The following is a 20,894-nucleotide window of genomic DNA, read 5'->3' on the forward strand; positions in this document are numbered from 1 at the left end:
TTCCATGGTGCAGCAATAAAAATTGGAGAAGGTGAAAGGTCAAAGTTCCTGAGCTTCCTGAGGAAGTGGGGGCATTGGTGAACCTTCTTGGCCTTGGTGTACACATGGTTGGATCCGAACAGGCGAATGGTGATATTCACTCACAGAAACGTGGAGGTCAGAATCAGGTTTGTTAACATGTGTTGTGAAATTTGTTAACTCAGCAGCAGCAGTTCAATGCAATACATGATAATATAGAAAGACAATAACTAACTGGTGGTGATGTCTTGGATACTACGGAGGCTAGTACCCAAGATGACTAATTTTACTACTTTATGCAGACATCCCATCCTGCAAAAACTCATTTCAAGGAGGTAGCACCATCAATTTGCGGGAGACTCCCAGAACTTCCGGGAGAGGTGGGATGTCTGCAGTAGAGTAGCTCCTTAGCAGCTAGCCAGCTAGTTTAAATAACGTTAGCTATGCTGTAACGACACCTGTTAAACTCACCTCAACATGTCTTTTACATTTTAACCCACCATGGGCAATAGAACAGTCACTGTTGCAAACAGTGCAGCGAGAAACACTGTCATTATTTTTGACCCCTATTAGGCAGGGGTACACTTTAGTCTAGGGTGACATACGTTTTATATATCTTTTGGAACACTCTGCTACTCTGACTTTTTTTGGAACTCTCTTGCTCTCGCTCTTGCTCTCTATCGCGTGCTCTCTCGCTCGTGGTCACTCTCACTCGCGCTCGGTCTCTCGCGCTTGCTTTCTGCTCTTGCTCTCGCTCCCTCTCTCTCTCGCTCTTGTTTTCTCGCTCTTTCTCTCTCTCTCTCGCGCGTGCTCTCTTGCTCTCTCTCTCGTGGTTGCTCCCACTCTCTCTCGCGCTTGCTTCCTTGCTCTTGTGCTCGCTCTCTCGCTCTCTCTCGCGCGTTCTCTCACGCTCGGTCTCAAAAAAATCAATTTCTGGGACATTGTATATAATTTGCGGGCATCATTGTATATAATTTGCAGGAGACTTCCGGAACTTCCGGAAGAGGTGGGATGTCTGTTTATGTAGCTTCTTTCAGTCCTGTGCAGTAGCCCCCTCCCCCATGCCAGATAGTGATGCAGACTTTCAAAATGCTCTCCACGGTACATCTATAGAGGTTTTTGAGTGTTTTAAGCACATTAGGGTTAACCCTAATCCAAATCTCTTCAAGCTCCTAATGAAATATAGCCACTCTCTTGCCTTCTTTATAGCTGCATTGATATGTTGGGACTAGGTTAGATTCTCTGAGATCTTGACACCTGGGAACTTGAAATTGCTCACTCTCTCCACTTCAGATCCCTCTATGAGGATTGGTTTGTGTTCCCTTGCCTTACCCTTTCTGAAGTCCACAATCAGCTCTTTCGTCTTACTGACATTGAGTGCCAGGTTGTTGCTGCGACACCACTCCACTAACTGGTGTATCTCGCTCCTGTACGCCCTCTCACCTCCATCTGAGATTCTACCAACAATGGTTGCATCATCAGCAAATTCATAGATGGTATTTCAGCTATGCCTAACTACACAGTTATGGATGTAGAGAGAGTAGAGCAGTGGGCTAGACACATACCCCTGAGGTGCACCAGTGTTGATCGTCACCGAAGAGGTAGTCTGCACAGATTATGTTCTCCTGGTTAGGAAGTCGAGGATCTTATTGCAGAGGAAGGTACAGAGGCCTGGATTCTGTCGCTTATCAATCAGCACTACTGAAGTAGACAGGAGCATGTGCAATCACCCCCCCACCCACCTTCCTGAAGTCAATGACCAGCTCTTTAGCTTTGCTGACATTGAGGGAAAAGTTGTCATTTGTTTTTTTGGACCAAATATATTCCAGGTCTTTCCTTCGGCATTGTCCTGACATTAGCAGAGTGGAACTGACAGCACTGATCTCTGAAATACCCATCCTCCATCTTCATGTCTCTCATCCACCCTTCCCTAAGGCATTCTGCACTCCCCTCCCTCTCTGTCCTGTGTGACACTGTGTCCAATTGTGTTCAAAGTCACTCCTGGGCTGTCTGAGCACTGTATCAATGGAAGGTTTTGTTTTACTTTCAAGCCTCTGCCCCGTAACCATGCAGAGAGCTCAGTGCAGGTCACGTGCACTGGGGAGGAATTTGAGTTCTAATACTTGAAATTCAAGAGATTCCACTGGAACCCAGACATCCAGGAGCGTAAACTAATCCAGGAATTCCAAACCCTGTTGGAATTCTACAAGTCAGACACTGTGGGGTCCAGGGGGTTGAAGTCACTCTTCCCCATTCCCTGGGCCAAATATAGCCCACCACTTTGGTGTGAATAATGATCAAGGCCCAGGCAACCCAGGGCTATTTACGCTCATTTTGCCCCTGGACTCTGGTTGGTGCTCAGTTCTTCAGTAGGACAGGGAGAAGTCTAAATATGAACAGCAAGTGTTGTGACACGTGGCGACTGAGAGACAAGAAAGCAAGCAGAACAAGGGCTTTTGTGCTTCGCAGATTACCTCATAGCTGTGTGGCCTGACGGTTAAAGGGCTTGGGTGCTGGTCATCCAGAGAGAAAGGCTGAAATATCCATTTGCCATTAATTCACCTAACAATCTTCAAAAGGAATCAGTTGCATTTCGAAAGCACATAGAGCATAGACTATTGAATGTTACAGCACAGTACAGGCCCTTCGACCCACAATGTTGTGCCGACCTTGAATCTACTCTAAGATCAATCTGACCCTTCCCTCCCACATTGCCCCCCATTTTTTTTATCATCCATATGCCTATCTAAGGGTCTCTTAAATCCCAATTATGTACCTGCCTCTACCAGCACCCGTGGCAGGGGCGTTCCATGCACTCACCACTCTCTGTGTTAAAAACTTACCCCTGACATCCCGCTATACTTCCCTCCAGTCACCTTAAAATTATGCCCTTTTTATTATTCACTTCTACCCTGGGGAAAGTCCCTGCTTGCTTTCTCAAAATGCAACACTTTGCACTTAACTGTAAACCATTTGCAGATTCTCGGCCCACTTACCTAGCCGATCAGAATCCTCCTGTAATTCTTAATAAATCTCTTCGCTGTGTAAGATAGCACCTATTTTTGGATACGGAAAGGCCTAGGGAAAGTGGATGTGGAGAGGATGTTTCTGTCAGTAGGAGATTACGACCAGAGGACATAGCCTCAGAGTAGAAGGACGTTTCTTTCGAACTGAGATCTCTTCAGCCAGAGGGTGATGAATCCATGGTAACTGTTGGCACTGAGAGCAGTGGGAGCCAAGTCAATGGGTGTATTGAAGGTAGACTTTAATAGAAATGTTTAAACAGAAAGTTGTGAGTACGTGGAGCATTTGGTGGCTCTGGGCCTGTACTTGCTGGAGTTTTAATGAGGGGGTTCCCATTGAAACCTGCTGAGTATTGAAAGGCCTAGAGGGAGTGGGTGTGGAGAGGATGTGTCCAATAGTGAGAGACTCTAGAACCAGAAAGCACAACCTCAGAATAGAAGGACATTCCATTAGAACAGAAGAGGTTTGAAATACTTCTTAATGAATTATTATTTGTCAATGTTACGAATTAATTGACTTGTACGAATATAGGGTAAGGAGTCTTTATATGCCAATTAGTTTAAAGTATTGACATATATATATATATTTCCTGTACTCTGTATTCTTATATATATAAATTAATAAAAATATTGGAAAGAGAACGGAAGAGGAGGAATTCCCTCAGACAGCGGGTGGAGAATCTGTGGAATTAATTGCCACAGACGGCTCTGGAGGCCAAGTCATTGGGTGTAGTTAAAGTTCTTGATTGGTAAGCGTTAGGAGGAGAAGGTGGAAGAATGAGGTTGAAAAATGTCAGCCATTATGGAATGGCAGAGAAGACTTGATGGGTCGAGTGGCCTAATGCTGTCTTGTGGTCTGCAAATTTCTAACCATATCCTATACATTCTCATCCAATGCAGAGGAAGATACATTCTTGATCAATAAGGGGGTGATAGGTAGATAGGATTGTATGGAATTGAGTTTACGGTCAAGGCAGGGACCTGGAACCCAGCTCCTAGTTCAGAATATAGAACATGTTATGCATGTTATCTTTTAGCTGTTTGTAGGAGTTTTCTGGGTGCTGGTAGGTTGTGTTTTTCTCCACATCATTGCAACACCTGCTATATTTCTGAAGTATAGCTTCTTATGAGGGCGCTCAGTAACGTAGTAGTTAGCACAAAGCTTTGCAGCGGCAGCAATCACCAATCAGGGTTCAGCCTCTCCACCCTCCTTCCCTGAAGCTGCACGGGTTCCCTCTGGGTGTTCCGGTTCCCTTCCATGTTCCCAAGATGTATGCATTAGGGTTAAGGCTGATTTATACATGTGCGTACCAACTTAACGCTGTAGCCTACGCGAGTGGGCTGTGCCGTTGTGAGCATTTATACTTGTGCGTTGGTGTGGCTGTGTCGCTCTGCAATTTGTGCACGTCGCGCGTGCGCACACAGCCTGTCCGTGCAAGGCTTCATGGTCATGGTAGTCTTTCTCGGGGTAAACAAGTTTAAAGCGAGCGTCTTTTTTCATAAAAGCGAAATTTGCCCTCCATGATTTCGGAGGTCTGTAAAGCTTTATGGAAAGCATTGCAGCCAGAATTCCTTCCCTGCCCTTCAGTCGCCCAATGGGAAGCTATTGCAGCGTAGGAGGGAAAACGATGCTACCAAGTGGACCAATCACAGTTGTTGCGGTCTGCGTTGCCGCGACGTGTAGTTACATTTTGGGAGAGGTGTGCGTTGGGCTACGACATAGGGATCCGCGTAGGCTCTGCGTAGGGTTTGTGGCTATGCCGTACCTACGGCATCGATTTGATGCACAAGTATAAATCAGCCTTTAGTGAGTTGTGACCGTGCTGTGCTGGCACCGGAGATGTGGTGACACTCGTGGGCTGCTCCCACCGCAATCCTTGGACTGTGCTGGTCGTTGGCACAAAACGATGCATCTCACTGGATGTTTTGATGTTTCAATGGGGCAAATAAAGCTAATCTTTATCGTTTTCTCTAATCTTTGACGTACTTCATTGTCTGTGAAGCTCTTTGGGGTAGCTGGAAGTGAGAGGTGCTACAGAAATGCACTACAGATCTTAATAGTAAAGAAGCTTGTGTCTTTCCTGGCGTGTGAGTGTACTGCACTGATCTCACTCGGAACACAGTATAGCTGTTGTGTCTAAACTGGGGTTAATCTGGGGCCGACCAAGGCAGTGACTGATTTGCAATTGCTCATTTGCCAAGATGTACTTTATTTTTCTCTTTCTGGAAAAGAGGAGGTGACTAAGTAGGAACAGCTCGATACAAAACTTCACAGCTGGTAGTCTGATCTCATGACCGTCCAGGTTACTCACCGAATCTCATCCGGCTGAGGTCACTGGACTCCACGGTGTGTCACGTTGAAAGTGCACAAGATAAATGTTACTCCTTCCTGTGTTTGTGCACCCATGCTGTGGAGCTCTTTGCCATGTACATCGCCGTACATAATGCTTCAGATTCTGTCACATCAATATCTTCAGGACGACTCAGAACTCATCCTATGACCCATAGACTCACTTTCAGCTCATTGATTGTTATTTCCACTATTTGTCTTCTTTTCCATGTTGGTCGTTTGCCTGTCTTTCCTTATGTATAGTTTTTCTCATAAATTGGGGTTTTCATAGATTCTATTCCAGGGGCCATAAGGTGTTTTGAGTATAGTGGGGATGTCAGATAGGTTCTTTACACAGAGAGAGGTGGGTGTGTGGAACACCCTGCCAAAGGTGGTAGGTACATCAGGGACATTTAAGAAACACTTGGGGAGGCATATGGATGATAAAAAAAATGGGATGTTATGCGGGAGGGAAGTTTAGAGTAGGCTAAAAGGTCAGCACAACATCATGGGCCAAAGGGTCTGTATATGCTCAAAAAGCAGGATCTCCCAGTGGCCACCCATTTTGATTTCACTTCCCATTCCCATTCCGATATATCTATCCATGCCGCCCCCCCCACCTTCACCATCGGGATAAGGCTACACTCAGGTTGGAGGAAAAACACCTTATATTCCGTTTGGGTAACCTCCAACCTGATGGCATGAACATCGACTTCTCTAACTTCTAGTAATGCCATCACCCCGTTCACCATTTTCCATCCCCTTGTCCCTCTCTGATGTTATCTCCTTGCTCACCCATTGCTTCCCTCTGCTGCTCCTTCCCCCTCCCTCTTCTTTCTTCCATAGCCTCCTGTCTCTTTCACCAATCAACTTCCTAGCTCTGTGCTTCATCCCTCCCCCTCCAAGTTTCACCTACAAACCTGGTGTTTCTCCCTCCCCTCCCCCCACCTTTCAAATCTACTCCTTAGCTTTTTCTCTCCGGTCCGGCCGAGGGGTTTCAGCTCGAAACGTTGACTGTACTATTCTCCATCGATGCTGTCTGGCCTGCTGAGTTCCTCCAACATTTTGTGTGTGTTGCTCGGATTTCCAGCATCTGTAGATTTTCCCTTGCCTGTATATTCTGTAATGTTTCTGGTCTATGTTTGATATTCTATCTTATTTCTTTATTTTTCCTGTAAATACATGAAAAATGAATCTCAGGATGGTATATGGTAACATATATGTACTTTGGTGATAAATTTACTTTGAACTTTGCACTGCCAGGGTAGTGTTGGACTGTGGGAGGTGCTGTTATTTTTGGATAAGGTGTAAAGGTGAGATACCCCCTGAGGGGAGAGATCCCACTGTAGTGGGGCAAGCTATTTGTCCTACAGCCCAAAGAAAAGACTTGTCTCAGGACTGCCCAGGAGGCTTCATGGCCAAAAAAGGACTTCTGAAACATGGTTGGTTCAGTTTCCCAGGTGCCATCTGTGCACAATAAGATCCAACAGGCAACAACGCCAGAGCATTGTGCTCCTGCTGGCTGTGAGGTGGTCGCTAGGTGAGACAAGAAGACAACCCCCTATTCTCCTACTAAAACCAGAGCACTCTCCACTCCCAGCAAGGGCTAATAGTGATGGGGTCAGATGCTGAGGGATGAAGGGGTGGGGGGGGGTGGGGGATTGAGAGATTCAGAGATCAAGCCACAAAGTGGAGGGCAATGTGGAGAAAACTTATAAGGATGTTGCTGGGGCTTGAGACCCTGAGTTATAGGGAAAGGTTGATTCTCTGGAGTGCAAGAGATCTTACAGAGGTATCCAAATTTAGGAGGGGTGTAGATACAGTGAATATACTAAGGCTTTTCCACTGAGGCTGGGTGAGACTAGAAGTAGAGATGATGGGTTAAGGGTGGAGAGACACATGAAAAATGAAGGGCTATGTAAGAGGGAAGAGCTAGATGATCTTGGAGTGGATTGGAGGGTTAGCACAGCATTGTTGGCCAAAGAGCCTGTACTGTATTGTTGTGTTCTATGTTCTATTTAAGGGGAATCTGAGGGGGGGAGCATCTTCACCAGAGGGTGATACCAGTGTGGGACGAGCTGCCAGCAGGTGTGGTGGGTACAAATTCAATTGTAACATTTAAGAGAAGTTTGGGTAAGTACATGAATGGAAGGGTTTGGAGGGGTATGACCCAGGTACAGGTACAGTATATGGAATTAGGCAGCTGATGGGGTTGGCATAGACTCGATGGGCTGAAGGGCCTGTTTCGGTGCTGTGGTACTCTATGATGATAAACAGTGCAGCAAATTGGAAGGACTGAATGGTCCCTCCCTACTGAGGTAAGATTGCTTCTCGCGGAATCACGGTCGATTCTCTCTGACGACTGGGAGTAGGGACAAGTCCCAATTGATTGGACAAAAGGCTGGAGGGTGGTGAGCCTGATCCTGAAAGAGCTCCGTTTTCTCTTTGCAGAGATTCGGGATGGAAATCTGAAGGCTATTCTGGGGCTCTTCTTCAGCCTGTCGCGGTACAAGCAGGAGCAGCAGCAGCAGTACCAAGAGCCAGCTGGTTTCCAGCAGCTGTCGGCGGGCAGTGCCGTGGTCTCACAGCAGAGAGCGCCAGCTGAAATGCAGTCAAGGTAGGCTGACTATACCCACCACCGAGCCACCTACCCACAGCCCCTCCAGACCTCTGCCACTTTTATAGGCAAAGGCAGCAGGGTCGGGCGAGCACAACCCACCCGGCTGCAACGAGGCTTGGAATGGCAACTGCTCTGCTTGAAATCACAGGGAGGTGTCGATGTAGCTCAGTCCAACAAAAGGAAGCAGCCTTTATCTCTTCCACCTACCAGCTTCTTACTTCATCTACCCTTCCCTACCCACCCACTTCCTCCTCACCTGGTCTCACCTATCACCTCCCTGCTTCTTACCTCATCCACCACCTTCCCTCTCACCTGGCTTCACCTATCACCTGCCAGATTGCACTCCTTTCCCTCCACACACCTTTTATTTTGGCTGCTTCATCTTTCCCTTCCAGTCCTGATGAAGGATATCTCAGCCTGAAACCATTTATTCCTCTCCATGGATGCTGCCTGACCTGCTGAGTTCCTCCATCATGTTGTGTTTGTTACTCCGGATTTTTGGCATCTGCTTTGTGTTTGTGATTTGTTTCCCTCCATTGATTCTGTCAACACTTCCTGCTTCCTTGGGGAAGCGGCTGACATAATCAAAGGGCCCTCCCACCCTGCTCTTTCTCTGTTCTTACACCTCCCGTCGGGCAGAAGATACAAAGGCCTGCGAGCAGGCTCGAGGACAGCTTCCTACCCCACCATGATCAGACTCCTGAATGGACCTCTGATACACTTAAAGGTGAAACCTCGATCTTCCATTCTATCTTGCACTGCAGCTTGGTATTACAGCTGCTCGGCTCATGACCACAAGAAACTGCAGGGAGTTGTGGACACGGCCCAGTCCATCACCCAAACCAGCCTGATGTCGTCTACATTTCCAGCTGCCTCAGGAAAGCAGCCAACAGCATTTCCCAATCTACCCACTCTGGCCCACCCATCTATTTGTCTACCTGCACTACACTTTCTCTGTAACTGTAACATTTCGTTCTTTATACTACATCAGTGTACTTACATAAAATGTGTGGCTGAGGAACTGGTGCAAGGGGCAGGGGTTCAGATTTCTGGATCATTGGGATTTCTTCTGGGGAAGGTATGACCTGTACAAAAGGATGGGTTACATTTAAACCAGGGGGTGGGGGTGGGGGCAATATGCTTGCGGACAGGTTTGCTAGAGTTGTTGGACAGGGTTTAAACTAATTTGGCAGGGGGATGGGAACTCGAGTAAAAGGGCTGAGGACGAGGCAGTTGGTTTACAAACAGATCTTCCAGTAAGATGGTGGTGGGTTCGATCGCAGCAGCTTCTATGGGGTCAATCAAAGGTGCTATTGTCCTTATTAAAAATATATTTACGATCGCAAGACTCTGCTGGACATTAAGAACTTAAAGTACTGCAAGTATATCCCATCAGTGAGTTGCTTGTCAGCAGAGAAACTGCAGGAGCTGGACTTGGTGCGGATCGTGCTTCCGCCTGCTTGAGAGAGACGTTGGTTCATGAAGGCGGTGTGCAGTCGAGCAGCGAGTGATCACCCCAGTCGCTTTTTGCAAGACCCTGTTGGACATTGTTAATGTGGAATGCAACAGGTCTGATTCACTGATTTATTGGCAGATGGCAGGGGGAGCTGAGTGGCCTCAGTCATAGCGAGGATTAGGCCTCAAGCCGCGGTGTTGCCTGTTTACAGCTACCCAGGAGAGAGGAGTCAGTGTTGGAGGGATGGTGGTGTGGCGTCCAAGCTGGAGTCAGTGCTGCCCCCAGTGCTCACTCAGCAGAAGACAAGCCGTATTGCGTTTGACTACAGATTTCTGCAACATTCATGGACTCAGGGTCTTGATTATATCTTTTGTGTTACTGTATTTACTGATATGTAATATATGCGTGCTATTTTATATGTGCTTTGTGCTGTGTGTGACTGTTGGTACTATGTTTTGTACCTTGGCTCCGGAGTAACACTGTTTCGTTTGGCTGTATTCATGGGTATTCATGTATGCTTGAATGACAATTAAACTTGAACTATGAACTGTGAGACAGTGTAGTGAGACTGCTAGTAAGGACAAAAATTGTAGTGAACGGGGTAAGTTGCAATTTGAAAGAGGGACAAAATCAACAACGATGATGAATATAGGACTGAAGGTGTTATATTTGAATGCACCTGATATACAGAAAAAGGTGGATGAACTTGTAGCACAGAGATTTATAGGTATGATGTTGTGGACCACTCTGAATTATGACTGAAGAAAGATTATAGCTGGGAACTTAACTTCAAAGAATACACATTGGATTGAAAGAACAGGTAGGTAGGCAGAGGGCTGGGGTGGCTCTGCTGGTAAAAAATGAAAACAAACCCTCAGAAAGAGGTGACATAGGATCAGAAGGTGTAGAATCCTTTGATGTAGAGCTAAGAAAAAGACCCTGATTATATACAGGCCTCTGAATACAAGCCAGGATGTGGGCTACAAATTACAATGGGAGATAGAAAAGGTTTGTCAAAAGGGCAATGTTATGATAGTCGTAGAGATTTCAATATGCAGATAGATTGGGAAAATTAGTTTGATGCTGGATCCCAAGAGGTGGAATACGTAGATGGCTTCTTAGAGCAGCTCATGGTTGAATCCACTAGGAAACAGCTATACTGGACTGGGTGTTGTGCAGTAAGCTGGAATTGATTGAAGAGCTTAAGGCAGAGGAGCCCTCATATTAATATGATAGAATTCACCCTGCAGTTTGAGAGTGAGAAGCTAAAGTCAGATATATCTGTATTACTGCAGAGTAAAGGGATCTACAGAGGCATGAGAGAGGAACTGGCCAAAGTTGATTGAAAGGGCACACTAGCAGGGATGATGCTAGAGCAACAATGGATGGAATTTCTGGGAGCAATTCGGAAAGCACAGGATAGATACATCCCAAAGAAGAAGTATTCTAAAGGAAGGTTGATAGAACTATGACTGACAAGGGAATTGAAAGCCAAAGAGAGGGTAAAAATGAGTGGGTACTTAGAGGATTGGGAAGCACTAAAAGAGTCATAAAGAGGGAAAAGATGGAATAAGAGTAAAAGAGCGCTGAGAGTAGATATCGACCGCTGGAAAATGATGCGGGTGAGGTAAGTAAAGGGGAATAAGGAAATGATGGATGAACTGAATAAGTATTTTGCATCAGTCTTCACTGTGAAAAACACTAGTAGTATGCTGGAAGTTTGAGAGTGTCGGGGGCAGAAATGAATGAAATTGCCATTATGGGAATAATGTGCATGGGACAGTAAAAGGTCTGAAGGTGGATAAGTCACCAGGACCAGATGGTCTACACACCAGGGTTCTGAAAGAGGTGGCTGAAGAGCTCGTGGAGGCATTAGTAATGATCTTTCCAGAATCAATAGATTCTGGCATGGTTCCGGAGGGCTGGAAAATCGCAAATGCCACTCCACTCTCTGGGCTTGAAGGTAGAGAGGTTGAAGAAAGGAAATTATAGGCCACATAGTTTGACTTCAGTGGATGGGAAGATGTTAGAGTCGATTATTAAGGATGTGGTTTCTGAGTACTTGGAGGCACATGATAAAATAGGTCGGAGTGTGCATGATTTCCTCAAGGGAGAACCTTGCCTGACAGATCTGTTGGAATTCTTTGAAGAAATTACAAGCAGGATAGACAAAGGAGAATTGGTGGATGTTGTATGCTTGGATTTTCAGAAGGCCTCTGGCAAGGTGCCACACACAAGGCTGTTTAACAAACTATGTGCGCATGGTATTACAAGAAAGATTCTAACATGGATAGAGCATTGGCTGATAGGCAGGAGGCAAAGTATGGGAGTAAAGGGAGACTTCTCTGGTTAGCTGCTAGTGAGTAGTTGTGTTCCACAGGGGTCTGTGTTGGGAGTACTTTTATTTAATGTTATTTGTTAGTGATTTGAATGATGGAATTGATGGCTTTGTGGCCAAGTTTGCGGGTGATACGAATATAGGTGGAGGGGCAGGTAGTTTTGAGGAAGTGGAGAGGCTACAGGTTGACTTAGTCAGATTAGGGGAATGGGCAAAGAAGTGGCAGATGGAATACAGTGTCAAGAAGTGTATGGTCATGCACTTTGGTAGAAGAAATAAAAGAGTAGGTTATTTTTTAAATGGGGAGAAAATTGAAAAATCCAAGGTACAAAGGGACTTGTGAGTGCTCGTGCAGGATTCTCTAAAGGGTAATTTGCAGGTTGATTCAGTGGTGAGGAAGGCAAATGTGAGGACAAGAATATAATGTTAGGGCTTTATAAGGCCCTGGTAAGGCCTCAGTTGGAGTATTGTAAGCAGTATTTCATTGTATGATAGAGTGGATGTGGAGAGGTTGATTCCTATGGTAATGGAGTCTCGGACTGGAGGGCACAGCCTCAGAATAGAGGGACATCCATTTAGAATGCAAGTGAGGAGGAACTTCTTTAGCAAAAGAGAGGTGAATCTGTAGAATTCTTTGCCACAGGTGGCTGTGGAAGCCAAGTTATTGGGTATATTTAAGTCAGATTGAATAGGTTCTTGATTAGTCAGGGCAGGAAGGGTTACGGGGAGAAGGCAGGAAATTGGGGCTGAGAAGGAAATGGATCAGTCATGATGAAATAGAGCAGATGATTTAGACTATGGTCTAATTTTGTTACTATATCTTATAGTCTTATGGTCTTACCTGTGGACTGATCTGTCTCAATGGAAGGTTTTGACTGTATTTCAGTATACGTGACAGTGATAAACCAATACCAATACTAATATCACCACCTCTAGGATCTCCTGGGTTCCACATCATCCTAACTTGCAAATGTATTGACAGGCTTCTGTTGTTGCGGGGTCTAACTCCTGGAACTCCCTCCACAGTAGCACTTTCTGGGCCTTGGTGGATTAATGGTTAAGTGACTGGACTGGCAACTATTGATCCAAAGATGTGAGTTCAAATTCCACCACATCGGAGGAATCAGAATCACTGACATACGTCATGAAGTTTGTTGTCTTGTACAGTGTAAGATATACAAAATTATTGTAAGTTACAATAAGAAATATATAAACTATTGAGTGCAAAAGAAGAACAAACATTAAGGTAGTGTTCATGATCCATTAAGAAATCTGATGGTGCTGGGGACGAAACTGTTCACAAAATATTGAGTGTGTATCTTCAGGCTCCTGTACCTCCTCCCTGATGGCAGCAATGAGAAGAGGATATGTCCTGGGTGGTGAGGGCAATTTGAACATTTTTGTAAAGGTAAAATTGAGCTTAGTGTCAGTCTTAGTAACCCTGAAACCAAGTGATTGTTGTCAAACCCAACTGGTTTATTCAAAAGCACAAAAGAACACAATAAGATAAAGAATACAATAAATATAAAAACGTAAGATAGTTTAAGATAGGTGTGGATAATGAAGTAGGTTTTCAAAGCTTGCAGAGAGATTTAGACCACTTTAGAGTGGGCTGAAAGATGGCAGATGGAGTTTAATGCTGATAAGTTTGAGGTGCTACATTTTGGTAGGACTAATTAAAATAGGACATACATGGTAAATGGTAGAACATTGAAGAATGCAGTGGAACAGAGGGATCTAGGAATAATGGTGCATAGTTCCCTGAAGGTGGAATCTCATGTGGATAGGGTGGTGAAGAAAGCTTTTGGTATGCTGGCCTTTATAAATCAGAGCATTGAGTATAGGAGTTGGGATGTAATGTTGAAATTGTATAAGGCATTGGTAAGGCCAAATTTGGAGTATTGTGTACAGTTCCGGTCACCAAATTATAGAAAAGATATCAATAAAATTGAGAGAGTACAAAGGAGATTTACTAGAATGTTGCCTGGGTTTCATCTCCTAAGTTACAGAGAAAGGTTGAACAAGTTGGGTCTTTATTCTTTGGAGCGTAGAAGGTTGAGGAGGGGACTTGATAGAGGTATTTAAAATTTTGAGGGGGATAGATAGAGTTGACGTGGATAGGCTTTTTCCATTGAGAGTGGGGGAGATTCAAACAAGAGGACATGAGTTGAGAGTTAAAGGGCAAAAGTTTAGGGGTAACATGAGGGGGAACTTCTTTACTCAGAGACTGGTAGCGGTGTGGAATGAGCTTCCAGCAGAAGTGGTTGAGGCGGGTTCGATGTTGTCGTTTAAAGTTAAATTGGATGGATGTATGGACAGGAAAGGAATGGAGGGTTATGGGCTGAGTGCAGGTTGGTGAGACTAGGTGAGAGTAAGAGTTCGGCACGGGCTAGAAGGGCCGAGATGGCCTGTTTCCATGCTGTAATTGTTATATGGTTATATAGTTTATATACACAGATTGATTATATGTACATAAAGTGATGCTAGGTTCAGGAGTGTCTCTACGTAAAGTGACCGACAGGAAATAAAGTGGTAGCAAGTTAACAAGTGTTTAGTTAAATGTTTTGATTTATAGCCTCCTGCTTTTATAAGCTCCCTCATTTCTATCAATCCCAGACCCACTCCCTTTCCAGAGGACTGCATATGCAGTTTATGGGATGTGCTGTATTTTATGCTGAGATATTTTACATTTGACCTACCTTGCTTGGTCCCATCTGGTGGATACCTGTACCTTGAGCCATAAATAGTCTGTGGGCAGGATCAAAGAATGAAACATTCAGCTCTTTGTGCTAGCTTGGAGTTACTTGTGAATGACGCTGTTAAGTACTCAGAAGAAAGCAGAACAAAGGAAATTATAGGCCAGTTAGCCTGACCTCAATGGTTGGGAAAATGTTGGAGTTGATTGTTAAGGATGTGGTTTCGGGGTAATTGGAGCCACATGATGAAAAAGGCTGAAGTCAGTATGGTCTCCTTAAGGGAAAGTCTTGCCTGGCAAATCTGTTAGAATACTTTGAGGAAATAACAAGCAGGAATAGACAAAGGAGAATTGACGGGTGTTGTACACTTGGATTTTCAGAAGGTCTTTGACATGGTGCCGCATATGAGGCTGCTTAACAAGATAAGAGTTTATGGTATTACAGGAAAGATACTAACATGGATAGAGCATTGGCTGAATGCAGGAGGCAAAGAGTGGGAATAAAGGGAGCCTTTTCCGATTGGTTGCCAGTGACTAGAGGTGTTCTGCAGGGGTCTCTGTTGAGACATCTTCTTTTTACGTTGCTTGTCAATGATTTGGATGATGGAATTGATGGCTTTGTGGCCAAGTTTGCGGATGATATGAAGATAGGTGGAGGTGCAGTTAGTGTTAAAGAAACAGGGAGACTTGAGAGGGTCTTGGACAGATTAGGAGAATGGGCAAAGAAGTGTCAAGAAGTGTATGGTCATGTACTTTGGATGAAGGAATAAAAACACAGACTATTTTTAAACATGGAGAAAATTCAAAAATCTGAGCTACAATGGAACTTGGATGTCTTCATGCAGGATTCTCTAAAGGATAATCTGCAGGTTCAGTCAATGTGAGGAAGGCAAATGCAATGTAAGTATTCATTTGAAAGGACTAGAATATAAGAACAAGGATATAATCTGAGGTTTTATAAAGCACTAGTGAGTCCTCACTTAAAGTTTTGTGAGCAGTTTTGGGCCCTTTTTCTAAGAAAGGATGTGCTGACATTGGAGAGGGTTCAGAGGAGGTTCATGAGAATGATTCTGGGATTGAATGGCTTATCGTATGAGGAGTGATTGAAGAAGTGACCGATGGAATACAGTGTCGGGAGTGTATGATCATGTATTTGGTAGAAGGAAAAGAAGTGTAGACTATTTTCTAAAGGTGGAGGAAATTCAAAAACCCAAGGTGCAAAGGGACTTGGGAGTCCGCGTGCAGGACTCCCGTAAGGTTAACTCGCTGGTTGAGTCGATGGCGAGGAAGGCAAATGCAATGTTAGCATTCATTTTGAGAGAACTAGAATGTAAAATGTGAGGCCTTATCGGGCACTGGTGAGGCCTCACTTGGAGTATTGTGAGCAATTTTGGGCTCCTTTTCTAGGAAAGGATGTGCTGACATTGGAGAAGGCTCAGAGGAGGTTCATGAGAATGATTTTGGGAATGAAAAGCTTATCGTATGAGGAGCGATTGATGGCTCTAGGCCTTTACTCGCTGGAATTTTGAAGAATGGTGGGGGAGGGGAATCTCATTGAAATCTATCAGATGTTGAAAGTCCTCAATTAAGTGGATATGGAGAGGATGTTTCCTGTGGTAGGGCAGCCTAGGACCAGAGGAATAGAGGGACATCCATTTAGAACAGAGACAAGCAGGAATTTCTTCACCAGAGGGTGGCGAATCTGAGGAATTTGTTGCCCCAGGTGGCTGTGGAGGCCAGCTCATCGAGTGTATTTACGTTAGAGGTTGATAGGTTCTTGACTAGTCAGGGCATGAAAGGTCATGGGAAGAAGGCAGGGGATTGGGATTGAGAGGGAAATGGATCAGCCATGATGAAATAGGAAAGCAGACTCAAAGGGCTGAATGGCCTAATTCTGCTCCTGTGTCTCATGGTCTTATTACATGGATGGGAGGGATGTGGCGAGCTATGGTCCAGGTGCAGGTCGATGGGACTGGACAATATAATAGCTTGACATGGACTAGATGGGCCAAAGGGCCTGTTTGTGTGCTGTGGTGTGCTATGACTCTATGATTTGTGGCCAGTTTAAATTGTAATCATAAGTTGTGCAATTTGTAAAATTATTCAAAGCACCAATTGTGAACAAGCTGGACTAGGGCACCCTCTGCTGGTGTGAGTGGGAAACTGCATGCCTGTCCTTGCCGCTCGGTGTCTCCTTTGATGGGATGTTTCCTAGTCTCTCAACCCTTCAGTCTAGAGAAAAGCTTCTTAGTGTCTTGTGGTCCTCGGAAATCCCCTCTGTTCTCACTCCGGATCAATGGGATCAATTAAGAATTGAGGAAATGGGAAAATATCCAACCAAAGATGGAGAAAAGGAGAAACAATGGGAATCACGGTGACACTCTCCTTCTCCTCCCTCTACGGTTTCCACATTCCCTCCTTCCCCTCCCTCTAGTTTCCACATTACTTTCTTCCTGTCCCTCTACAGTTTCCACATTTCCTCCTTCCCCTCCCTCTACAGTATCCATATTCTCTCCTTCCCCTCCATCTAGTTTCCACATTCCCACCTTCACCCTCTACCCTTCCTACACTCCCTCTTTCCCTCCCTCTGCTAGTTCCACATTCTCTGTTTTCCAACTCTCTTTGCTAGTTTCACACTCTCTTCATCCCCCCCCCTATAGTTTCCACACTTACCAACCATATTCAAAGGGAATATGAGAGGGGATTTCTTCACTCAGAGGGTGGTGAGAGTGTGGAACATGCAGCCAGTGGGAGAGGTGGATGTGGTTTCGATTTGAACATTTAAGAGAAGTTTGGATACGTTCATGGATGTGAGGGATATGGAGGGCTCTGGTTCCACAATGGGTTGATAGGACAAGGCGGAATAGTAGTTCAGCACGGACAAGATGGGCTGAAGGTCCTATTTCTGTGCTGTAGGACTCTACGACACACTTTCTTGCTCTCTTTTTGCACTGTTCATTTATTTTATATTTACTCTTATTGTAATTTATAGTATTATGCCTTGCACGGAACTGCTGCCATAAAACAGCAGATTTCACAATGATTCTGAAGTCCTAGACTGTCTAACAGTAATCCCCCACCCCTCAGAGTCCTGGCATGATTCTTTGCACCCTTTCCAGTTTAACAATTTCTCTCCTACACAGGGTGATCTTGGGGTAATGGGGTAGGAAAGCCAAGTGAGGCTGTGTTTTTTCATACACCAGCGTGCCTAGATCTCTCTTCCCATCAATATTCATTATCATGTCTGTCTTAACCATTTATGCATTGCTGTTGTGCTCTTAATTCTTTTTTAATCAGTCTGACATGTTTCGGTTCAGATTATGTGTAATTTTTTCTCTTCTATGTGCTTCTCTCCCTCTTCTCTTCTGTTATACAGTTTGGTAGCTGGACAGACACATCAGTCCAAACATGCTGGAAGTGCAGCCAATCAGAAAAAGTCTACCAGGTCAGCTGGTAATTCTTATCCAATGCCTACTCAGTTTGCATGGATGGTATTTTAGTTATGAGGAGAGCCTGGATTGGCTGGTGGTGTTTTTTTTTGGAGAATTATAAAATTATGAAGGGAATGAGAGTTTTAACAGAAGGGACCTTAGAAGAGAAACCTATAACCTATAACTATAATTATAACTAGGAATCACCTTATGGGAGGTGCTACTCAACAATAAGTTGAATGCAGAACAGTACAGCATAAGAACAGGCCCTTCGGCCCACACAGTCTGTGCCGAACATAATGATATAGGAGCAGAATTAGGTCATTCAGCCTACTGATTCTGCTCCATCATTCCATCATGGCTGACTTATCATCCCTCTCAATCCCATTCTTCTGCCTTCTCCCCATTACCTTTGACACCCTGATTAATCAATAACCTATCAACATCTGCTTTTAATATATGTAGACTTGGCCTCCACAGCCGTTTGTGGCAATGAATTCCACAGGTTCACCATCCTCTGGCTAAAGAAATTCCTCATCTCTGTTCCAAAGGAATATCTTTCTACTCTGGGGTTGTGTCCTCTCATCCTAGTCTCTCCCACTATAGGAAGCATCCTCTCCATGTCCACCCTATCCAGGTCTTTCAATATTCGATAGGCTTCAATGAAATCCCCTCTCATTCATTTAAACTCAAATAAGTACAGGCTCAGAGCCATCAAACGTTCCTCATATGTTAACCCTTTCATTCCTGGTATCATTCTCATGAACCTCTTCTGTACCCTCTCCAATGCCAGCATGTCCTTTACTGGATACAAGGCCTAAAACTGCTGCAAGTGTGGACTGACCAATGCCTAATAAAGCCTTAGCGTGATGACAAACTAAAGCAGGTCTAGGCTTGACGTGGTGAGTTTCTGATGAAATGTTAAATTGAGACCCACCTCCTTACTTAATATAAATTCATATAAATTTATGAGTTCTATAGTGAATTTTACCCAATATGTTAAAAACAAATTATTGTCCCAATCAAAATGCTTATGTACGTTGGAGGTAGTTTTTTCCACAGAGAATGGAAAGTACATGTAACGCACTGCCGGGGTGGCGGTAGGGGTAGAGGCAGATCCTCTTAGATAAGCATATGATGATAGAAAAATGGAGGGTTATGTAGGAGGAAAGGGTTAGGTTGATCTTGTAGTAGGTTAACAGTATGGCACAACATTGTGGGCCAAAGGGCCTGTACTGTGTTATAATGTTCCATATTCTATACAGTATATTCTATATTCTCCTGTTGGTACTGATCCATCTCCCTCCATACCCTGTACATTCATTTGTCTGTCTGACAGGCTCCGAAATGCTGCTGTTGTATCTGTATCCACCTCTATCCTTGGCCATTTTCTCTAGGCACACACCCCTCTCTGCGTAAAGAAATCTTGTCCTGCACATCTCCTTTAAACTTCTCTTACCCCAGCCCCCAAACCCATGTCCTCTGGTATTTCACATTTCCACACGGGGAGAAATATTCTGACCACTTACCCTATCTATGCCTCTCATAACTTGCATGTCTTATGTTGACCGAGCCAGGGCCTTTCTCTTTGGACCAGAAGAAGGATGAGAGGTGACTTGATGGAGGTGTATAAGATGAAAAGATACGTAGGTTGAGTGGACAGCCAAAGACTTTGTTTCCTGAGTGGAAAGGGGGCATAATTTTATGGTGATTGGAGGAAAGCCTAGGGAGGATATCAGAGGTAGGATATTTGACACAGAGGGAAGAGTGCATAGAACTTGTTGTCAGTGGTGGCTGTAGAGGCAGATACATTAAAGATATTTCAGAGACATTGAAGAGACTTTTAGAAAGGTACATGGATGATAGAAAACTGGAGGCCTATCTAGGAGGGAAGGGTTAGATTGATCGTGGGATAGGTTAAAAGGTCAGCACACATCACGGCCCAAAGGGCCTGCACTGTGCTGTTCTACGTTCACTCAGATCTCCCCTCAGCCTCCAGTGAAAACAGCACAGGTTTGTTCAATGTCTCCTTGTGCCTGCTACTTTTTCCACCCTTTCCTTACAGCTTGTAGAGGGCTCTAGAGTCACACTTACAATTTATTTATTTTATACAACACTATTTATTTATATTTACATTTGCACAGCTTGTTGTTCATTGATCTTGTTTACAGTTACTGTTCTACAGAGTTGCTAAGTATGCCCGCAGGAAAAAGAATCCCAGGGTTGTGTAAGGTGAGGCATGTACTCCGATAATGCACTTTACTCTGACTTTGAACATGCCATGACTGATCGTCCTGCCCTTCACCCTGTCGACACACACATGCGGTAACATTTAACATGTAGCCTCTCAGTATTTTACAAATGGGAACGCCCCGTGTCTGCTCTTCCCCTGTCTTGACTGGATATACCTACAAACATGTTCTCTTTGAGAGTCTGTATAAATATGTCATCAGTTTCCACACCACTTGTGTCAAGTGGCTCCCCACAGTGCACTGTTGAAATAGATAACGGTCCTGGTTTACTCAGCTGTACCTTGTGATTTCTAAACTCACCACTGTTTGTTAATACCAGTGCATTTAATGGAAGTGACTTAAAAGGCTGGAGCTTGTTTATAGTCATTCAAAGTTCACAGGAAATTTACTATCTAAGTACATGTATGTCACCATGTACTACCCTGAGTTACATTTTCTTACTGGCATTCACAGTAAAACAAAGAAATACAATAGAAGATTTGATGAAGGGACTCTTGGATAGATACATGGAGCTTAAAAAATAGAGAGCTATGCAATAGGGAAATTCTAGACAGTTTCTAGAGTAGGTTACATGGTCGGCACAATATTGTGGGCCGAAGGGCCTGTAATGTGCTGTAGATTTCTATGTTTCTGTGAAAAACTACACACAACAAAAACTGATAAAACTGCAGATACAAGAGTAATAATAAATACTATAAATAAGTAAATAAATGTTAACTTTAGCCCAGGAAT

At 44.4% G+C, this 20,894-nt stretch overlaps 1 protein-coding gene across 4 annotated transcripts in view; it reads left to right on the plus strand.

Moving 5' to 3' along the window:
* nav3 (neuron navigator 3) overlaps nucleotides 1-20,894 on the plus strand; it is a 548,130-nt gene that overhangs the window by 130,698 nt on the left and 396,538 nt on the right. For 3 of the 4 annotated variants that reach the window (XM_072268222.1, XM_072268223.1, XM_072268224.1), the window contains one exon: nucleotides 7,822-7,987. In XM_072268222.1, coding sequence (XP_072124323.1) covers nucleotides 7,822-7,987 — 166 coding nt within the window. Of the gene's footprint in view, nucleotides 1-7,821; nucleotides 7,988-17,855; nucleotides 17,925-20,894 lie in introns of all 4 variants that reach the window. The other variant, XM_072268225.1, reaches the window with a different exon arrangement.

The sequence above is a fragment of the Mobula birostris genome, chromosome 9 (genome assembly GCF_030028105.1).
Source record: "Mobula birostris isolate sMobBir1 chromosome 9, sMobBir1.hap1, whole genome shotgun sequence".
NCBI lineage: Eukaryota > Metazoa > Chordata > Chondrichthyes > Myliobatiformes > Myliobatidae > Mobula > Mobula birostris.